At 40.0% G+C, this 22,024-nt stretch overlaps 1 protein-coding gene across 1 annotated transcript in view; it reads right to left on the minus strand.

Moving 5' to 3' along the window:
• Positions 1-21,449, minus strand: part of UGCG (UDP-glucose ceramide glucosyltransferase) — a 35,694-nt gene extending 14,245 nt beyond the window's left edge. The window contains exons 1-2 of the mRNA XM_004423330.3: positions 20,998-21,449; positions 3,564-3,705 (exon numbers count right to left, since the gene is read on the minus strand). Of these exons, the coding sequence (XP_004423387.1) occupies positions 3,564-3,705; positions 20,998-21,095 (240 nt within the window). The 5' untranslated portion in view covers positions 21,096-21,449. The remainder of the gene's footprint in view (positions 1-3,563; positions 3,706-20,997) is intronic.
• Positions 21,450-22,024: the final 575 nt, after the last annotated feature.

Below are 22,024 nucleotides of genomic sequence, written 5' to 3' on the forward strand. Positions count from 1 at the left end.
GTTTTCAAGAACTAGGTAGTTTATACAGCTTTTTCAAATTTATTTGGTAAATCCCTAATCTTTCAGACTTAGTAGTTATACTACATGTATTATGCTTGATCTTTCGATAACCAATCCTATTTTCCATCTTTTTTAATTCTTTGTTAGAAGACTATTCCATTAGAAAACAATTCCTCCTAAGAACAGCTACAGCACTGACAGTAAAGAACCCAAACACGGCACTGGACTTGTCACATTTTAAACCAATTCTAAATTTGCAAAAAAGAAAAAGAAAATCACAATTACCATGGCCTCACTCTGTTAAGAACTCGAATCATTAATTTAAAAATTCTTCATGTGGCCAAAATTTACTAAACTAAAGCCATTAAGCCTCCTTAGACACAGATGACTGAATCTTCCTGCTACCCCTGAATCTCTCCCCAAATGCCTTTTTCTATGCTGATGCCACATGAGTACTCCATTTTGTGAAAAATGAATTGTATAACTCTTTCACTCTTATATTTTTTCCAAGGAGTAAGTATCAATATAAAGTAGATTTATAAGATATTTAAAGCACAGAAATCTCCCAGGGCAATTAGTATAGGAATAGTCTCACCAAAATTTAAACCTAGAAATTCAGAACAAGTACCAGTAGTAAATCTTGTACGTGTCCAAAATTAAATAAAATTTTAGAATTTCAACACGTTCTATTTTTTTCCCAAACGGCCTATAATGTTCCGAATCAAATAACAGAGGAAAAAGTTATGTCCAGAATGAAACATTTCTATACTTTTGTAAAATGTTCACATTCAACAAAAAGCAAATATGAAAGTGGGCTGGGCCTGGCAGGCACACGAGTGTTCATTTCATAGATACCTGCCTCCTTGGTGACACAGATGACTCATCTGTTCACACTCAGATTTGTGTGATTTCAGTGGTTTCACTTCAGTCTCTTGCGACGCATTTGCCTTTGCATTTGCTCTTTTACACAGCAATTAAAATGCCACGAGATCAAAATTTTCCTATAGATTGCAGGTACTTTGTACTTTTTCTCTGCTTTCTAAATTTTCTATTTATGCAGCTAATAATACTTATAGTTAGAAAATAAAATTGTGAACTAAAAAAAGAATAAAAATAATCTCTTGCATACACTGTTACTCATTTTATAGTAAGTGTCAAAATAGCTTTCTCCTCAACCAATTTAAATGCCTTAATGACATAAGGGGAAAAAGAACTAGAAAACTAGAGCTCTTGAGATAATCCCAAATTGTAATTAAAAAAAACTTCATTCAGAAGAAGAAATCAATTATTGATTCATCCCAAATGTTCATAATTAATGGATACATATGTTCCTGGGTTATTTTTAAAAAGTCTTTCTACAACTGAAACCCACACTAACTTCCGAAACCATTTAAATTCCATGACTATCATCTCACAAGAGCTGTAACATAAAAATTCCATAACTAAGTTTTTTTTGTTTTTGTTTTCTGAGGAAGATTAGCCCTGAGCTAACATCTGTTGCCAATCCTCTTCCTTTTGCTGAGGAAGATCAGCCCTGGGCTAAGATCTGTGTCCATCTTCCTCCAGTTTATGTGGGACGCCTGCCAGAGCATGGCTTGATAAGCGGTGCATAGGTCCACACCCGGGATCTGAACCTGCAAACCTGGGGCCGCCGAAGCGGAGCATGCGAACTTAACTAATACTCCACCGGGCAGGCCCCCATAACTAAGTTTTAAGAGTGGTTGAATGGGGAAAGGGAAAGGGTAGGATTATGGTTAAAAAAACTGAAATGTGAGATTAAGTTTCACAAAGATAAATTCATATGATTCTAAGCTATGCTCCAAGATTTATTTGTAATTAATGAAAATATTCTTTCATTCATGAAAATAAATTTTCCTTTGCATTTACTTATATAACATGGGGCTTGAAAAACTTCCACTTTCTTATTGCAAAGCTTATTTTACAATTAATTTTATTTCTATCACTATTCCTGAATTATAAAAGGCCACTTTTTGCATTGTTAGTTTAAAAAAATCAAGTACATAATTATTTAGAAAATTAAGTATTTAATTTATTGGACAGATAATACATGCATTTGATTCAGATCTCTAAAATTATTAAATATATATATATATACACACAACTAGAAGAAATACACAATCTTTTGCTTCAAACACCTAGACTCCAAAACTCTGAAAGTGATACTATAACAACACTGAAAAAATAACTGAATGATACTCATGTCTATATTTATATTTATACTCATGTCTACACATTTAATAAGAGCTGCAGTAAGGCGATCACGTTTGTGTCTTCTCTGTTCTTTTTATTGGTGCTACTGAGAAAAATGAGGGCTAAAAGAAAAGAAACAAGAGCATAAAAACAAGTCACCATGGGAAGGGCAGTGTGTATATCATCTTCCCTCTCACTGCTTTGGCTACACAGTCCTAAAGATATAGGAGGGAAAGGGTCTCCAAGTGGCAAACACTATGGAAAAACTGAGGCAATAAGGGTAAAAATTGGACAAGTGAATAGAGACCACAGAGGGAAAAGTAAACTGGACTGAAAATCAAGCAGGTAGCAATTTAAAGACACATTCATCTCACATGTCATCTACTACCACCAGAACGCCCTTTCAAAAATTGCCTCCCAAATGAAAATTCAAAAACCTACAGTAAAGCCACATACAAAAATCAGGGAATATTAAGTTCTCCTAAGAAACTAAAGGGAAGAGATAAAAAGAATCCTCCCATCTCAAGAAACCTGGAAGTTCTCCAATGAAGGGAGTACATTGAGTTTATAGATATAGAGTCAGGCACTGCATAACGAAATTTCGGTCAACAGTGGACTGCATATACAACAGTAGTCCCATAAGACTAGTATCATAAAGCCTAGGTGTTTAGTAGGCTAGACCATCTAGGTTTGTGTAAGTATACTCTATGATGTTCACACAACGTCGAAATCATCTAACGACACATTTCTCAGAACGTATCCCCATCATCCAGTGATGCATGACTATACAGATTATACAGATAAATGATATGAGCAATACAATTAGGTATTAAAATCCAGAAAAATAAATAAATTAAAAAGTAAGTATGATGAAGCTCCATCTTACCACTAACTCTAACTCGAACCTATTCTTGGCTCAAAAGACAGATTCTCCAGGGGAGTTACGTGTAGTCCTGGCTGTCCTGCATCCCATTTCCAACCACTGAGCATTGCTTTTTCACTCTCACTGCCTCCTCTTCCTGTTGTTCACATGTAATGCTCTTGGAACAAGATTTTTATACTCAAACTACCAGGCACTTAACAATGTCTGAGTTCCAGGAGGCTTACTCAGGGATTTCTAATTCAGATGGACATACAGGTGGTTAGAAAAGGAATTTACACCCCTTCTTCAACCCCATTTCTGTCCTGTGACTACTAGTACTAAAGCCTAAATTTTATGAGGCCAACAGGATCAAGAATTTTTAATACCTTCACCTTATACAGTGTCAAAATTCTTTAAGTGTTTGCTATGAGAAAAAAAAAAAAAAAGGCATGGTCTAGCCCATTCCTAATGAGTACAGCGCTGTACTTACTTTGGGATAATCCAATTCAAAGAATGTTTCCAAGTTGTTGATTAGGTTAGGATCTACTCCTTTCAGTGGTTTGAGAAGAGACACCCCTGGGAGCTTGCTATATGGCTGTTTATCCGTTGCCTTCTTGTTGAGGTGTAATCGGCTAAAAAGCAAACGATAACATATATTATTTCTGGAGAATATATTAGTGCCAAATTGACATACAGTATATACCTAGCTATGAATAAATCACTAAATTCTAAGTTAAATGTTTTTTTAATTGACATCTTTCTAAAGGAATATCTAAAAATGAAAGAAAGTAGAAGCATGTAAGCTTCCAGTTTAGGAAAACCAGAACTAAGCAGAATGAGTGTCCCAGTGAAGGCCGGAGCTTAATACTCGTTTATTGTTGTACTCTCAGTGCGAGGACTATGCTGGGCATAGAGTAGGCATTCAATAAATACAGGGTGAAGAAATGAATGACATTGTTAGTCCACACATTAACTGCCCTTCCTTCCAAACTGCCATCAAAGTGGCCCAAGAACTAGGAAAATAGGAGGAAAAAAATCCCTGTCTGCACCAGAAACCTAAGGAAGGGTAACCAGAAAAATCTGAGAAATTTCTAAAACAAACAGTTCGCATAACACACGCTTAAAAGAATTACCAAGCAGCCTGCATGGCAAACAAGAAAATGGGATAATTAGCAGCACTCTCAATAGTCACAAGCTCAGAATGGCAAGGGCAGAACAGAGGGAAGTTGAAAGTAAGAAAAAAATCTCACTGATGAGAGAAATATCTATTAATGACACTGGAAGATATACCAGTGCCACCAATTCACAGATACGTTGGCCAAGGTTCTCAGTGCTGGTCCATCCCAAGGGTGCTGCAGCGCAGGCTCCTAATGAGGGAAGTCATGTCAATTGGAGAAGAGAAGATGTGCCCCAGTTAATGTCAGGCTGTCACAATAAAGAGAACAGATGCCATTGAGCAGGGTGGTGAAGTTTCTAAAGGAAATCACCAAAGGCTTCTCCTCACAAGCAAGTATCCAAGAACTCAACAGTAATTAGAAGCTAGAACAATCACAGGGCCAGCTGCAAGATATTTTAAGACATACGTTTTAACATATCTGAAATCAACGGCATCTTATAATTGCTGGTGGCCAGCTGGCAGACCTGACTTAGTAGCATGAAAGCCAACCAATGAGACCCTTCTAGAAGATCAAGAAAACAGCACTAGCAATGCATCTTTAGGTTCGATAAAATACACTATTAATCTATGAATGACTTCTGGAAGTACACCAGTACCATCATCCACAGCAGGTAGCCACAGGCTCGCTCTGCTAACTAAGCTAGTAGTGTGCTGCAGCAAACACCTAATGTTTCCCATAAGGCCATAACATATCTTTACAGAAAGAAAACAGGTTACCCACAATGGAAAAAATTTTAAACCAACAAGAAAATTTAAAGGATAGGGTGGTATCAGTTTCTGATCCACAACACCAAATGCCAGAAAATAATGAGCACCATCTATAGAGGTGCTGCTCAGCACAGCACCGGTCCATGAGTTGCTTTATACTGGTCTGCGACGAGAAGAACTTGAAAGTATTTAGAAACTTTTATAGAAATCGGACATTGCCATGCCATCCAATCACATGATCAGAAATTTATTTTTATTGTAGTTTACCAAAGTATCAGTCCATGACAGACTGGATGATTTTATTTTATTTATTTATTTTTTATTATTTATTTATTTATTTTTTTGTGAGGAAGATCAGCCCTGAGCTAACATCCATGCTAATCCTCCTCTTTTTGCTGAGGAAGACTGGCCCTGAGCTAACATCTATTGCCAATCCTCCTCCTTCTTTTTTTCCCTTTTTTCTCCCAAAGCCCCAGTAGATAGTTGTATGTCATAGTTGCACATCCTTCTAGTTGCTGTATGTGGGATGTGGCCTTAGCATGGCCGCACAAGTGGTGCATCGGTGCGCGCCCGGGATCCGAACCCAGGCCGCCAGCAGCGGAGCACACGCACTTAACCACCAAGCCACGGGGCCGGCCCCTGGACAATTTTAAAGACCCGATCCTTTGCCACAGATAGTTTGGAAAATACTGATGTATAGAGTTCATCTAGAGGGCTGGACAGAGGTAAAACCATGATCTAAAATTTATATAACCACAAAAATGACCACTATTCCATTTCTTTATTTTTTTTATTTTTTTTTAAATTTTTCCCCCAAAGCCCCAGTAGATAGTTGTATGTCATAGCTGCACATCCTTCTAGTTGCTGTATGTGGGACGCGGCCTCAGCATGGCCGGAGAAGCAGTGCGTCGGTGTGCACCCGGGATCCGAACCCGGGCCGCCAGCAGCGGAGCGCACGCACTCAACTGCTAAGCCACGGGGCCGGCCCCCACTATTCCATTTCTAACAAAATGGTAGACGAGACGTCACTCACTACAAAACACATCTAGATTGCTGAGGGAAAATAGTTTATATTATATATTTAATTGATTGAACCAGTAATATATCCATATGCCTCAAATCACTAAAAATATTAAGAGTTTCACATAAAAGTCTCCCTGTCACCGCTGTCCCCCATCTGCCTTGTTCCTATCAGCACCTCCCCAGCATTATTAGTTTCTTGCTTATCTTTCCAGAAATTTTTTTTAAATACTTATACAAGGCAAAACACACACACACACACACGCACACACACACACTTATTATATAATATTTATAATTTCTTCCCTCCTTTTTTTTTTTTCTTTCTTTCTTTCTCTAGCTTTATTGAGATATAATTGACATACAACACTGTATAAGTTTAAGGTGTACAGAATAATTATTTGACTTACATATATTGTGAGATAACACAATAAGTTTAGTTTGTATCCCTCATTTCATGTAGATACAAAAAAAAGGAAAAAGAAAAAGAAAAAAAAGGTATTTTCCTCCTTGTGAAGAGAACTGCTAGGATTTACTCTCTTAACTTTCCTATATACCGTACAGCAGTGTTTCTTCCCTCCTTTTTAATAAAAGTGCACTAAAAGATTTTTTTTGGTGAGGAAGATTGCCCCTGAGCTAACATCTGTGCCCATCTTCCTTTGTTTTGTTTGTGGGACGCTGCCACAGAATGGCTTGATGAGCAGTGTGTAGGTCTGCGCCTGGGATCTGAACCTGCGAACCCCAGGCGGCCGAAGCAGAGCGTGTGAACTTAACCACTATGTCACTGGGCTGGTCCATAAAAGCATTTTTTAAATCTATTACTGAACTGTTAGGAAAATAAAGGAAAGCCACCCAGGTTAGAAATGAGAAACCTCTGAGTGAGTGAGTACTGGAGCCGATGTCTTTCCTGAGACCATCTGTTGGTCTTAGAGATGGAGACAAGCCTGAGACGAGAATGACAGGAAATCTATTCTGAGAACCTTGTATAAATATGGAATCCCTGAAAGACAAAGTAGAAAAATCCTGACCCATAGAGGGAAGATTGGGATGCTGCCTATCTTGGATTCAGTCCTGAGTGAGGTGGAATGAAAGGAGAAAGTCTCCCCGGAGAGCACCTACCACATGGGTTTGGAACCGAAACTACCTGTGTTGCTTGAACAAAACCCAAGAGATGGAATGAGAGAGATCATCACAGGTGACCACGAATATATGAAAAGAACCACACAAGGTCTACAAATGAAAACTATGATTGCTGACATTAGAAACTCAATAGACAGGTAAAACAGAAGATTGCATACACACAGTTTAAAAGAGAACTAGAATCTAGATTTGAAGAAATTATCCAGAATGTAGCTCAGAAAGAATGAGAGGCAAAGATATCGAGATCATGAAAGAGTTCAAGACATGGAGGCTACAATAAGAAGTCTAAGATCCCAGTAATTTTTACCTATTCGTCCCATTGTATGATTAAGTGCTATTACACTGTATCAAAACAGGCATGTGAGGTGATAACCAATTACAGAGAAACCTAGCCCAATAACACACTACATGTGGCAAGGCTTTAGAATAACAACAACAAGGGTAAATTAAACTGCTAAATGGTCTAGTGTTGATCCTATTTTCCCCTTCTTCTTCATTAAGACATTTTACTTTAAATGCTAATACGTATAGATACACCTCCTATCCTTTCATATCAAGAATGCAGTATTTTATCAAAGACATTTTGATCTGCAAAACAACCATGAAGCCCTCTCCAGGTTTATGGTGAAGAAAATTGATAGGTACTACATCTGAAATTTCTACTCAAAATATTATAAGCCAGACTATATGGCAGGACCTTTAAAAATATTCTCCTTTGTGGCCCCCCTCCAATCTCAATATCTCTCTGTCTCTCATATTTTCTTTCCATACCCCAAGGGGTCATCTTGCAGTGTACCTCCTAGGATACAAGAATCCTACTTTAGAGAATACTGTTTTGACTTACGTAACACAACTGACATAGCCGCTTGTTACAAATTACTTGAAATGTTTATCAAAACAATAAAAGAATATACATTAAATCACAGCCACAAAATTACATAGCACTATGCTCAGCACACAGTGGTGCTCCATGACTACTTCACATTCCCTTACTGAACAAACCTATCTTGAGCCCCAGATGTACACCAGACATGATCCTGTGCACTGGAGATAAAATGACAAACAGGCGAATTCCCTCCTGTCAAGGAGCTGCGGTTCAACGCGAGAGTTGCACTGGTACAGAAGCTCTTCTCCTTGTGAAACTCTTACAATGTCAACAAAGTTATGCTCTGGAGCAAGAATGTTTTAACTTTGCTTGCCACACACAGAAATGATGCCAGGGGTGCTTTGGCCATGGCCAGCGTGTTGTAAACTAATCTACAGCTGTATATTTCAAAACGTGATCAACAGCCCATTTGCCTGGTATCTCAAAGGTAGCCTGAGTGCTGGAGTCCTCCAAGTGGACCGGTTTTATGAGTGGCTCTGACAGGGTCCTACAAGGTTTACTGGTTTCAAACCTGCTTTTATTTAGTATCTCGGGTCAGGGTTTCTGCATTACCTAGACAATATGAACTTGAACTCATTGCACCCATACATTACACAGGAGTTTTCATGGCCATGGATGCCCATTTCCACCCTCAGCCTGGACCAGGTAACTTGCTTTCTTCTAGAGTCCTGGGTACAGCACTTGCTCAGTTTCAGGTTCTACACCGGGAATCCAGTCCTACCTCCCTATCGTGCATTTGGCTTACAGCCTTGACCTTTTTTGTGGGGGTGGGAGGGGGTGCTTTTCATTGAGGCATAACATACATATAGTCAAGTCACATATAAATACACAGCTCAATGAATTTTCTCAAAGTGAAAACCCATGTAACTAGTACCCAGATCAAGAAACAGAGTATTACCAGAACACCAGAAGCCCCTGCTTACCACCCTCCCCTCGAGGGTAACCACTATCCTGACTTCTAACACTATAGACTGATTTTGCTGGTTTTAAAATTTTGTCTAAATGGAATCCCATCGGATGAACTCTTTTGTCTCGGGCTTCTTTTACTTCACATCATGTTTATGAGAGTCATCCTTGTTGTTCCATTTAGTCGTAGTTCACTCATTCTCATTACAGTATAGTACTCCTTGTATTAATATACCACATTCTATTTATCTACTTTCTGTTAATGGACTTTTTGGTTGTTTCCAGTTTTTGACTATTATTAATAGCCTGCAGCTTTGTCTCTGTCCTTACATAAGTGTCAAAACCCCTGGCCTCCCCTCTCCCACCCCTCAGAACTTCAACTTTTGGACAGGAAGAAACAAGGACTGGATTACTCTCCCACCTGAAACAATTAAAAAAAAATCAGACAAAATATAGGAAACAAGGATTTTTAAGATACTGGACATCAGGTAAAGAAAGACAGTGATTCCTGAGACATGGAAAACAAATGAAGTGAGTCCTCTAACTGCTCCAGCTTACTGCTTTGAGACAATTTCCAGGCCAAGAGACTAGTGTTTTTCAACATTTAGTATACATAGTGCCCGAAGGCAGAAATCACAACTTAATGGACCAGTTACACAGCCTAGGAATCTGCACTTTTATTAGCATCCCAAATGATTCTGATGCAGGCTATGCACGCTTGAAGACACACTACAGTAGACCATAAATTCTCCAGGGTCCAGCAAAACAGTGATACAGAGTATGTTCTCAATTTTTTTAAATGTTGAATAAATGAAGGGTAAATAAACAGCTACATAGAGCTCCGAAGGTAAGGGTAGTCTACAGATAAAAATATGGGAGCCATCCACAGTTTAGTAAATACAGGCTCTCCTAGGTAGAGCATGCCATTAGCAGGTGGCCACAAATCAATATAACTAATATTGTAGAACGAGTAATGCATGAAGGGGACTGAGAGAGAGTGCCCAGAGAAGGAGAAAGATAGCCAGGAAGAAAGTAAAGTCACAGAAGGGTTTGTCTGGCTAGCCTGTTTTCTTTTCGAAAGAGTTTGAGAAAGAACAACACTGAATGCTGCCGAGAGGTCAAGACAAGAACTGAAATGTCCACTAGATTGGGTGGACACTGGTGACCTCAGAGCACTTTGGACAGGGGTAGACAGATAAAAACAGGTTAAGAAGTAAATGAGTGGGAGGTGAGATGTGATAACAGTGAATAAGCACTAGTTTCTTCTGCAACCCGACTGAGTAAAAGGGCTAAAGAGTAACTAGATGGAGAAGGGTTTTTCAGTTTAATTTTTAATACCTGAATATAAACCGTAAGGGGAAAAGCTAGTCACTGGGTAAAAAGAGAAAATAAAAAATAATTAATGGCATGACAGGATCCACAGTGTGAAGTAGGAGTTAAGGTAATCTGACAAGAATGAGGAGAGACGGGTGAAGTTTTAGAAGAGGTTCTGTCAGTAATGGATGACAGGGCTAAATATAGCAACAAAGTATTGCCAGATAGCACTGTAGGCTTAGCTGAGATCTGAGACCATGAATGTGTAGTAGTACTAATCCACGTGGCTGTGTCTTACCCTCTGCAGGATTTTGCAAGTTGAGAAGCTATAAATTATGAGATGGATTCAGGATAACAGGGCAGGCCGATATGAGGGAAGGCAAGGGGCAAGATAATGAAGTGATGAACTGTGAGTTCTGGGCTAGATGGAGAATTAAACGAAGCCAAGAGGTAGCAGGTAGAGGCCACAACTGCTGATAAATAGTCAAGGGCAGTTGTTCTCAACCTTGACTGCACAGGAAAATCACTTAAGGAGTTAAAAAAAAAAAAAGATCCTGACGCCCAGACCAATCAAATCAGAATCTTTAGGGTTGAGACCCAGACAGCAGTATTTTTTTTTTTTTCAAAGCCCTCCTGGTGACTGCCAAGTGCAGTCCAAGTGGAGAACCACAGACCTAGGAAAACTAGACTGCTGTAGGAATACAAGAGGGCTGAGGCGGAAACTCTTAGAAAGATCAGGAGTTACGGGATGGATTGAAAACGAGAAGCCTGTGAAAAGAGCAGTACAAGTCATGTGAGATTTGGGAAGAATTGTAGAAGAGAATGAGTAGGGGGGCTCTCTCCACAGTAATCTAAATGTGGCCAATTATCAGAAACTTGAGATTTACAGCAACTGGAGAAACTCCCATACAGATACCCTATCCTTATGGATCACTTCCGGGGTTATTTTTAGGTTATCACTGGCAGCATACAGCATACTGGTTTAAGAGCCTGGGCTGGAGCAGACTGCCTGGATTGCTACACGAGCTTCAGAGCTGTGTATCCTTGGGCAAGTTACTTCTTTATCTCAAGTTTTAAAAAAAAGTGTAGATGACAGTACCTACCTCATAAAGTAATTGTGAGAAATAGATGAGATTAAACGATAAAGTAAACATTCAATGACAGCTATTATCGGTAATTAAAAAAAAAAAAAAAACTCTGCTAATTTTAACATTTTCCACCAAATGTAACTTCTCAGAATTACCATAGTTCTAAGAAGAGATTTAGAGATGTCAAACATTGATGAAACATACACCAGAATGGAAGGACTGGAAAGTCATCTATGTAAAGATTCACATATGTTTCAATATTAGGCCATTATGATGGCTTTCTTTAAAAAACATAAAACCAACTCTTGCGTGTTAAGAAAGATGAAAAGGAGAAGGGGAATCATCAAATGCCCCAAATCATGGTAAAAACAGAATAAATCGAAACATGGCATAAAACACATTTAATGCAAAGTTCAAATTATATCCAATATTTAGGCTAAAATTATATTCAAAGTTAAAATTACACCCAATATTTAGGAACCAATTTAAAGTTCTATAGACATCATCCAAAAGTGTAAAAACCACGAAAGAATAAGAAGTATGAGTGAGACACATTAAATATCACAAATTATTATCTACTGAAAATGGCCTGTTACTGTTTTTCAGCTGAGCTCTCCTTTTAAACTATTAGATGGGTTCCCAGTTGGGCAGAGGTGCCACATATAGTCTGATTCTCTTAATTCCTCTATCCTCTGAGCCTGACTCGAAATGTTGGGTTCACAGCCACAAGAATCTCCCTCACTTGGCTCTGCTACAGAGAGAGGTTGCCACCTTCAGAGCTGAGGAGGCAAAGGAAGATAATTTCCACACTGCAGCAAATACAACGTACAAAGTAACTATTGGTTACTATGTAATCCAAGGACACTGCCTTCTAGTAGGAAGATGTTTTGAGGGTTTCCAGAAGAGACTCTATTATGTTTTGTTGACCAATAAAATCACCACAAGTAGCACAGTCCCCAGAGCAAAGACTGCAAGACAGCCTTCCCACCGGGCTCCCTCCCACAACCCCTAACACCCAGAAAGGTCTCGATCAGCGGCAGCGTGTCTCAGGCATCAGGACCAGCAGAGCCAAAATTTGGGATTTTAACAATATTCTTAGTTCTCTTGAAATAGAATGTACCCTCCTAACATGTATCCCCATTTAATTTTAAGGAATTTGATTTTATTACATTTTCAGGAACACACTGGGTATAAAAGGAGTGGACCTCTTATATGATAGTCAATGGGTTTCACTTGTTTCATTTTTAAATAATAAAATGATCCTGAAACATAAACGAGCAATTTGGGAGAGATAAAAAGCAGAGTAAATTCTCAATAGGTGTCATTTTCCTGAGGAATTATTTCTAAATTAAATTTTAAGTCAGGAGCTAGAGTCACTCTGTGTCCAAAAAAAAAAAATCGCATTCATGTAATTAAGGCATGTCACCCTCAAGGACAGGGAGGAGGTGCTCACAGCAAGTGGCTGCAGGGCTGCACCTGCCAGCAGTGGGGACAGGAAACAGGGGTGCAGGTACCATCTGGGACGCTGTCTCAGAGTTAACTTCAGTCCAAAAGGTTGTGAGGGACGAATCACAGGCAAAAGAGAGAGGCCTTCCAGATCCTGCTTTCCATGGTGAGCTAGAAGGACATCTATTCAGGGAACACTTCAAATAACTGCAAGCGATGGGAAGAAATATTCAGGAGTTTTGCTGGACTTGACAGCTGCTTAAGCTTCAGGAATCCTAATTGCCTCTCTGCACAAGGGTTTTTCAACTTTTGAGCTGATGGGATGGCCTTATTTTTCCCAGTTGATGTGTATGTCCTAACATCTCAGTCTCTAAAATTGTTCCTGTCTGTTTCATCACTTTAGCTTATTGTTTTATCCTTCTAACCTTTTAGTCCCATCTCTCTTGCTCTCTCGCTCCCACTCACTCAACAGTTTATTTAATGGTTTGTACCATTTGTGAAGGACTGATTCTATAGTTTTGTATTCGAACTGAGTTTTGAGCAGGAGGAAAGCCTGGTATGAGAGGAAAGCCCCTGGAGAGAAGGCGGGCTTTCTTCCCCTTCGTTCTGCTGGCTGCAGCCTTGGCAGTGACCTTAATTCAGCGCTCCACCTCCCAGAAGTGAGGCACGAGAAGCGCGCTCCAGGCTTCTAAGGGAGACTATAGATTCCTTGAGGACGAAGTTCACCTTGCTTAACAGCCCCAGAATGTGCTGTTTGTATAGTTCCGCTGGGTGATTCAGATTAACCAATTTATTTGACTCTGGGAATTTATCTCCTCAGCTCCACAACACCAAGCTTGTTAATATTTCCTGTAAAATTAGGCTGACTGCCGTATCAGCAGGTCCTTTATTTCACATAGTCCATGCCAGCAATTTCCAATGATTCTTCCTGTTGTTATTACTTATGATTGTGCCCTGGAAGGCTGTTACTGTGGGTTTTATGATCAGTATGTGTGATGACTAATGTTACTTCCAGACAGCACTTATCCTTCAAAAATGGTACTGCATCAAAATGGACTTCATCAGCAACACGAGGCACACCTTCTGGGGCAACCTTAACTCTGCAGACACAAGATTCCCCAGAGAACACCAAATAACCAATAGTGAGTTAGCTTTATAGGAAAACACAAGCTATTTTCATTGGACCATAAATAGACATATACTACTGAATATAAAAGATTCCATCACCATAGAAAACAAATAGAAGATCTTTATCAATTTCACCCCCCCCCAAAAAAACCAAACCCAACTCACTAATCCTTGAGTGACAATAGTTATCCCTAGTGTATGGGAAATGGATAGAGCATTGTATTTTGCTAACAGCAACTAAGTAAGAAAGGCACCCAGCAGAAGATGTGGCCCTAGCAGATAGTGCTCAGAAGCACAAGAGACCCTCAAACACACCATAAACTCAAAATCCACTCTTTTCACATCAAAGGGAAACTAATGGGATTGTCCCTATCCTCTTCTAGACAATTCCTTAAAGTTACCCTTTTAAAGCTGAACATAATGTTTAAATTAAACTATTTTGTGTACAAAATAAAATTCTGTGGATGGGGGGAAAAGTGGGGGACACTTGTTATGATTTGCATGTCAACCAACACAGGATAGCCCTGGGCTCTGCACTCTCTTAAGGACAGATCTAAGTGTAAAGATCATTGATGGCAAGACAGGCATCCCCTTTGTAAAAACCTTGGGGGGAAATTCAGATCTAACAAAGAATCTGTAGGTAAACGTTTCTGTTTTAACCTGCAATTAGTTAGAAATAGCGAAATAAAGATTCCGTGTGGTCCAATTAATTTCATTAAAGTCCATGGCCACTGTAAACATCCCAAATTCTGACCATCTACCTCAAATCACAATGGCTAAATGACAGTGAATTAATGAATGAGCAAAAATCCACCATTACTGTTGGAAAAAATTCAAAGACCATTCATTCAACAAGCAATAATTGAGTGCCTAGTAGACACTGGAGATAAAATAGTAAATAAGACACTGTCTCTACTCTCAAAAGCTTGTAATCTAATTGAGAAAAGAAACAATTGAACACACATTTACAATTTAGATGGGTAAATTCAAGATACTATGGAAGGACATAGAGTGGGTGCCTAACCCGGTAAGGAGCTAAAGTCTACAATGATTTGAATGAGTAGGAGTTAGTTAAACAAAAGGGAAGGAAGGAAGGGAAGGAGGGAGGGAAAAAAGAAAGGAAGGAAAGAATTCTAAAGAAAGTACATTGCTTATTCAGATGAATGCCAGTAATTCAATGTTGCTGGAGAAACAGGTAGCAGGGGATGGCTCAGCTCCAAAACAACTATATATGTCTTGTTAAGGAGTTTGAATTTTAACCTGAAGGCAATGGAGAACCACGGGTAAGATTTTAAGCACACGATCTAAGATTAGTGCTCCAGAAGGATAAGGCTACAATAAAAAATCAAGTAGACAAGGTGCAAGGCTGTAGGTAGAGATACCAGCGAGTAGAGATAGTTTCAGCAATCGAGGATAGAGAGAACGTGTACTGAACTAATTATATAGGAAAATGGGGGGGGGGGATGAATCAATAGAACCATCATTGAATATTAAAACTGAATTACAATTTCCATTGTCCTTTTTTAAAGCTTTCTCACTATAGTCCAACTCTGTACCTCCCCAGGTTCAGGTTAAAAGGGCTCAACCGCATCATTCATGCACCCGAAAGTGGTCCTGGCAGCAATGACCCTGACTGATCAACACTGGACCAAAGTCCAAGTGCATCCTCAGGACTTCAGATGCACCCAGAAAAGCAGCTCTCAATTTACATTCCACTAAGGCTCAGAACACCAATGTATAAATGAACTTAAGGCAAAAAAAAAAAAAAAAAAAAAAAAAAAAAAATCAAACTATCTAAAAATAATACTTGAAATGCTAAAATTTACATTAAAAACACAATTGCTTTCTGACAGGTAGTTTATCACAGTATCTGGGTACAATGAGTATTTAAATTCCATTCTAAAGCTATGCAGCAGGTAGAAAACTTGCTATACTAGAAAAGTTAGAAAAAGCAGAATTAACTTGAAAAAAATCTCCAGGAAAAGGACCCCTGCTTTACTAGAGGGTAGTTAATATTTATGGATTCAAGAAGTATTTCCACAGGAGCCTGGCACCTCCAGTCAATTAACAGAAAAGAAAAAGCCTAACACTAAACATTAGGACATTATGTACCGAGGAGAGAAAATGATAATCTGAGGAGAGAAAATGATAATCTGAGGAGGGAAAGGAAGGAGAACAGAGAGAAGAGAAAAAGAATGGAGATGCAGGAGAAAAATGCAAGTCGTCTTGCTTAGAAAACCCTTATTTTCCAGCAATATGGCTCCAAAGGGCTAAAAAGGGAAGAAAACAATTGGTTCCAGACTTTTATATGATTTCACGGCAGCCCCCAGGCTATCAAACCACACTGGCTCTCAAAAAAGGAAAAAAACTCATAAAGTCCACTTAACAACTCTGCCTACAGAGGCTATAATCATTAGTCCTTTTTAGGAAATAAAAAATCTTGGAATAAGAGCCTTGAATTTCAAATGCTCTAATCTGAATGTTATCTTTAACATTACAGGCAGAAATCCCACAAACGCCTGCCATCTAAAGTACATTATAAAATGACTATGCATCAGTTCAATATTAAAACTGGAAAGGAGCAAAGCAGTAGGTAGAGCTATCAGCGAGTAGAGATAGTTTCAAAATACTGAAAATACTAATGGTTTTCTAGTCTATAAATTACCTCAATTTTTTCTAATTGCAGGGTTATACGAATTGTAAGACATTTGTGAAATCAGAACAAATAATTGCATTGAATGAGAACTGTTCATTGTATTGATCACATTCAGCTCCATTTTTTAATACAAGCCAATACTGAGCACTTTATCTCATTTTAAGATACAATACAATAGAACACTGAATCTAAATTAACTAGATACCTTTACACACTGTATTTAATTAAAAAAAATAACCAACTGTTCTTTTTAAAAATGTTTTATAGTTTTTCTCAGCAATTTTACTACAATATCTGTATTACTTAAACATTTTAACAATTAGGAGCCCACAGATTATGCTCCTTAATCTGACAACCAGATATGGAGATACATAAATTCTTGAAAATAGGCTCCATTTCTACCAGTAGTTGCAAGCACAAGGTTGAAGGAGAGCATCGATATCTGCTAATTTTAATTTATTTATACTTTACCTTATTTCAAAAAGGATTTGAGAGGACACAGAACATACGTTGAAAAATATATTCTTCAATAATATACAGAATATTTAGCACAGCATTTTTTTTTTTTTTTTTTTTTTTTTTTTTTTTTTTTTAATTTTTATTTATTCAGTTTTTTCCCCCCAAAGCCCCAGTAGATAGTTGTATGTCATAGGTTCACATCCTTCTAGTTGCTGTACGTGGGACTCGGCCTCACGTTGGATGGAGAAGTGGTGCCTCGGGGCGCTCCTGGGATCCGAACCCGGGCCGCCAGCATCAGAGCGTGCACACTTAACCGCTAAGCCACGGAGCCGGCCCTAGCACAGCATTTTAACCAAAGTATTGTTGCCAACATTCCTTAAACTTGCTTGTCAAAATGTTAAGATGCCAACTTTGCAATTTTACTAAATACAGTAGAGAGAGGAAGAGGAAAAAAACAAACTTAGTTCTCTGCTTGAAAACAATTCATATTAAACTGGGAAGTATCTTTACTTGAAGAAGAAAGGAATCAAATCAAACAGGTAAATAATTCTGAAGGTGGGACCAGAAGCAAGGAACTTATCAAAAAAAAGGGTAAGATTTAATTTATACATCAATTAAGCTGTTGATTATTTGCTTTATGTTCGGTTATCCATTTCAGAAAGGTGTTCACAAGATTGCTTTAATTAGCTAGTCATTATAATCTGTTATAAACTAATTGCGTATTCTTTATTCTATTTTCACATAACTTTTCAGGATCCTGTTACTGTGAATAAAAAAGGTAATTTTGTGGGGCATTAGAAAATAAATATGAAGCCTCTCTACAATACTTAACTAAATGTCTGCAATACTCCCAACAACTAAAAGTGTTTTAAGAAAACTTTGCTCTTTAGCATTGAGCACAAAATAAATAACTTAATTCTGGAGTTGTCTCAATTCTAAGAGTATAAACACTCCCAGACGGTTACTTGGAATATTAGGCTACATACTAGTGTTAATTTTAATTAAAGAAGTGTGACTTTATCATTGTGTGTATATAATAGAGGGAAGGGGATATATCATGGTCCTATGTTGAAAGAAGTCAATTTTCTTCAAACTGAGCCATAAATTTAACAATTTCAATTAAAAAAACAACAAAATTACTTAGAGTCTGAAAATAAAAAAGATTCTAAAGTTCCTCTTTAAGTAAAAATGTGTAAAAAGCCAAAAAAAGTTTTCAAAAGAATAAGGAGGGGCTTGCCTCACCAGTAATAAGGTAATAAAGGTAATTAAACTTTGCTAATTGAAATAATGGATACTGGTACAAGAACTAATAGATCAATGAAACAGCACTGGGAGCCTTGAAACATACCCAAGTATACAGAAGAATTCAGTTAATAATAAACAGAGGATTTCAAAACTGTGGAATAGCCAAATAATCATTCAATAAATGATTTTGGGACAGGTGGCTAAATATGTAGGTGAACCCAAAATTAAGGCTCTAGATCTCGTCATTAACAAAGTAAAATATTGAGTACATTAAAGGGCAAAATGTAAAAAAAAAGACAACTAAGAAAACTCAAAATACTAAAAGAAAACAGATACTAACTATATAATAGTTGGAGGGAATGGATAAGATATAAAAATTACACCAGAGTCAGAAAACAAAAAAATAATTTGACTACCTAAAATACACAGGCACACACTTTTCTCCATGTTAAATACACATACAAAATCGAAAGACAAAAAACAAGCTGGGAAAAAACTTGCAACATATCACAGAAAAAGAATCTTCATATGCAAAGGTTAATGCAGCAATAGATAGCAGTAAGGCAAAGAATTATGAGTATGCAATTTACAACTAAAAGTAACTAGCATACAAATATACGAAACGTGTTCAATGGAATTAGTAATTAAAGGAAGGAAAATAAAAAACAGAAAACAGTAAAAAGTCTGATACTTAGAAAGGGGAAATGGGGACTATCATATAATGTTAGCAGGCCTATGAATAGATACAACCTTCCTATAGGGCAACAAAGTATCAAAGTTTAAAATGTGCTCCACTTCTGGCCCAATAATTCCTCTTTCAGAAATGTAAACTAAGGAGATCATCTCTGAAATGTGTATGCACATGAATTCATCACAGCGTTGTTTGTAATCTTGATAAATTGGAAACAACCTAAATACCCATCAGTAATAACAACGAATACATATCAGTACCTCATAAATGAAAATACCATGCATCTATTAAAAATGATGCAGAGATCATACATTTATTGACATGAAAGAAATGGTCATGACATTTTACATGGAAGCTCTACGTGAGCAGGGGCTCTGGATGTCTTATTCTTCAATCTTATTTCCAGCACCTAGAACAGTGCCTTGTACAAAAGAGCTTCCCAGAAAGCATAAATGAATTTTAAAAGCAGGTTACAGAACAATAATCATAATATGGTCCCTTTCTCTCTCCTTCTCTTCCTTCTTCCCTCTCTCCCTCTCTCTCTCTCTCTCACACACACACACACACACAAAGACACACAGAAATATAATTGGAAGGATAGTCACAAAAGGCTCACAAGGTAATAGACCTTGGTGTGCCATCTTTAACTTTCTTCTTCATTCCTTTCTGTATTGTCTAAATTCCTTATATAGTAAGCATTTTTTATTTTTATGATTGGAATAAGTAACAAAATTGTTTTTTAAGAACTCATATATTTAAAATGAACTCCAGAATGTGTTCGGTGACTACAGCTCACAAACTCCAAACACTAAGATCAACAATAGCCGAGTGGCATCTCTTCTTTATCTTCAAAGAAATATCAGTATGTCTCATACAATGTAGCATCTTTCTCCATTACCGGGAAATGCCACACTACACTACTAAAATGCAGCATTTCCAAAAGAGAAAGCACACTTTTCCTACAGCAATAAGTAAAAAAAATCCCTAAAACTAATTTCTTAAAAGTCCTCCCCTCTCCTCTACTAACATAATCTTATTCTAGTTGGTGGTAAAAATTACTATGTACAGTCATCTTTTTTTTTAGGCTAAAAAGCCAGTGAATCCATATCAGTAATGTGCTCTATACAATTCTTTCATTCCTTTACTGAAGGCTGATTTCATTTTAAAGACGTTTAAACAATTGAAATATCAAAACTAGCCACATACTCCTTGTCCCTATTCATCCTATCATCCTGTTTTATTTTATTCATAGGCTGTATCACTATCTGAAATAAACTTATTCGGATTTTTACTGTCTCTCCCTTCTAGAATGTAAGCTCTATGAAGGCAGTAATTCTGTCCTGCTCATCACTGTCCTCAGTGAATGGCATCTAGTAGGCCTCAAGAAGTATTTGTTAAATAAATGAAAAGACGTGTATGTGTTGGGGAGGGTACAAATCTAAATAAGACAGTAAATGAGGAATTGGAAAACAGGAAAGAAAACCACACTGAAATGTACAAGCTGACATGACTCAAGGCTATAACGCCAGCTCGGAGGTTTGGTGGACATTTTTCAAGGTGCACAGGTGCTTCACACCCATCTAAGTAAAGGCAGAGAGCTCTTCCAGGAAGAAGAAAATCCACAGGGAGGTCTCGAGGTAGCCGTGTGCAGCTCCCAAAAGAGTGGAAACGATCATCACCATAATAGAAATGTGGCCCAGGTCGAGAGAAAAAAACAATACACCATACATCCTGGCCCAGATGAAAAATCACACGAATCCCCAACACAATCAAACCAAGCAAGCAACCTTCCGACCGACGGGTAAGAAGAGCATAGTCTCCTTTGCCCTGGCTGTGCAGTCGCCCGCAGCCACGCAACCCCCTCACTCGCCACTTTTCCTTCCCGAAGACCCCGGCCCCAGCTGGTCCAAGGGGAGAGCGAATGGGGTGAACAGTCTGAGAATTAGCTTTCTCCACCTCCACCCGAGCCCAATCCCCTCCAAAGCGCAATCCCTCCCACCCTCTCCTGTTCTCGAGGCCCTGACCCTCGCCACGGGCTCCTCCAGCTGCCCCTCACTCACGTGTAGATGATGGCCATGAAATGCATCAGCCACAGCACCAAAAAGAGGATGAACCCGAAGACGGCCATTCCCTCCAGGGCCAGGTCCAGCAGCGCCATCCCCCGGCCCGACCCGGCCCGGCCCTCTCCGGCCGCCGCCGCCGCCGCCGCGGACAGCGCTCCCTCAGGAGGAGGACAGGGTGGGCGCCCGGCGCGGGGGCGCAGGAGGGTAGAGGAAGGTGGCGAGAGGAAGGGGCGGAGGGGGGTGGGGACGGAAGGGGCGGGCAGGGCCTGCGCGCCCCCGCCCGCGCGCCCTCGCCCGCGCGCTACCCTAGGCGCGCTCGCGGCAGCGGGCGCTGCGGTGGCCGGGCTCCGTGGTCAGAGTGGCCGTGGCCCGGCGCCCTGGCTCGCCCCTCCACACCCTCGCGGCCGCCAGCCGGACCCTGGGCGCCTGCGCCCCCGCCGCCGCCCCTCCGCCTCGCCGCCGGGCTCCGGGCCGCGCAGCTCCACACGCTTCTCCGCCGCCGCAGCTGCGCGCTCTAATCGAAACCGGCAGCTTGCGCCCCGACTCCCCGGCGCGCCCCGCCTCGCCCCCGCCCTCCGAGGGGCGGGGCGCGCCTCCCCTCCCCGCCCAGCCTGCCGCCCGAGCGCCCGCTGCGTCACTGTCGCGAGCTCGCCCCGGGGAGGTTTCTCCCGATGGGCGCGAGCCGGGCTTTCCCCAGGCTCCTGTCCCCGGCCACCGCCCACCTCTCCGCGTCTGGTGGAGGAGCCCCGGGCGGCCAGCGTCGCAGCCCTGGGCTGGCCTCCCGCGGCGGCGGGGGCGGTGCAGCGTGACCCTGTGTCCGGCTCGCAGGCTGCTACCCCTCTGTCTGGCTCTGGTGTTCCAGGGCGCCCCAGCAAAAGACACGAGGTTCCAGGCAGCCGCCTGCCTTGTCTCGCAATCCAACTTCCAGCACTGTGTCGGCAGCCTCTCCGCCGGCATTGCTCGGAGCGGCTTAGGCCCTCCTCGACGCCACGTTACTGGGCGCAAGGGTGTCCCATTGCCTTCC

Source organism: Ceratotherium simum, chromosome 29 (assembly GCF_057802395.1).
Source record: "Ceratotherium simum simum isolate JZ-2026a chromosome 29, ASM5780239v1, whole genome shotgun sequence".
Taxonomy (NCBI): Eukaryota; Metazoa; Chordata; class Mammalia; order Perissodactyla; family Rhinocerotidae; genus Ceratotherium; species Ceratotherium simum.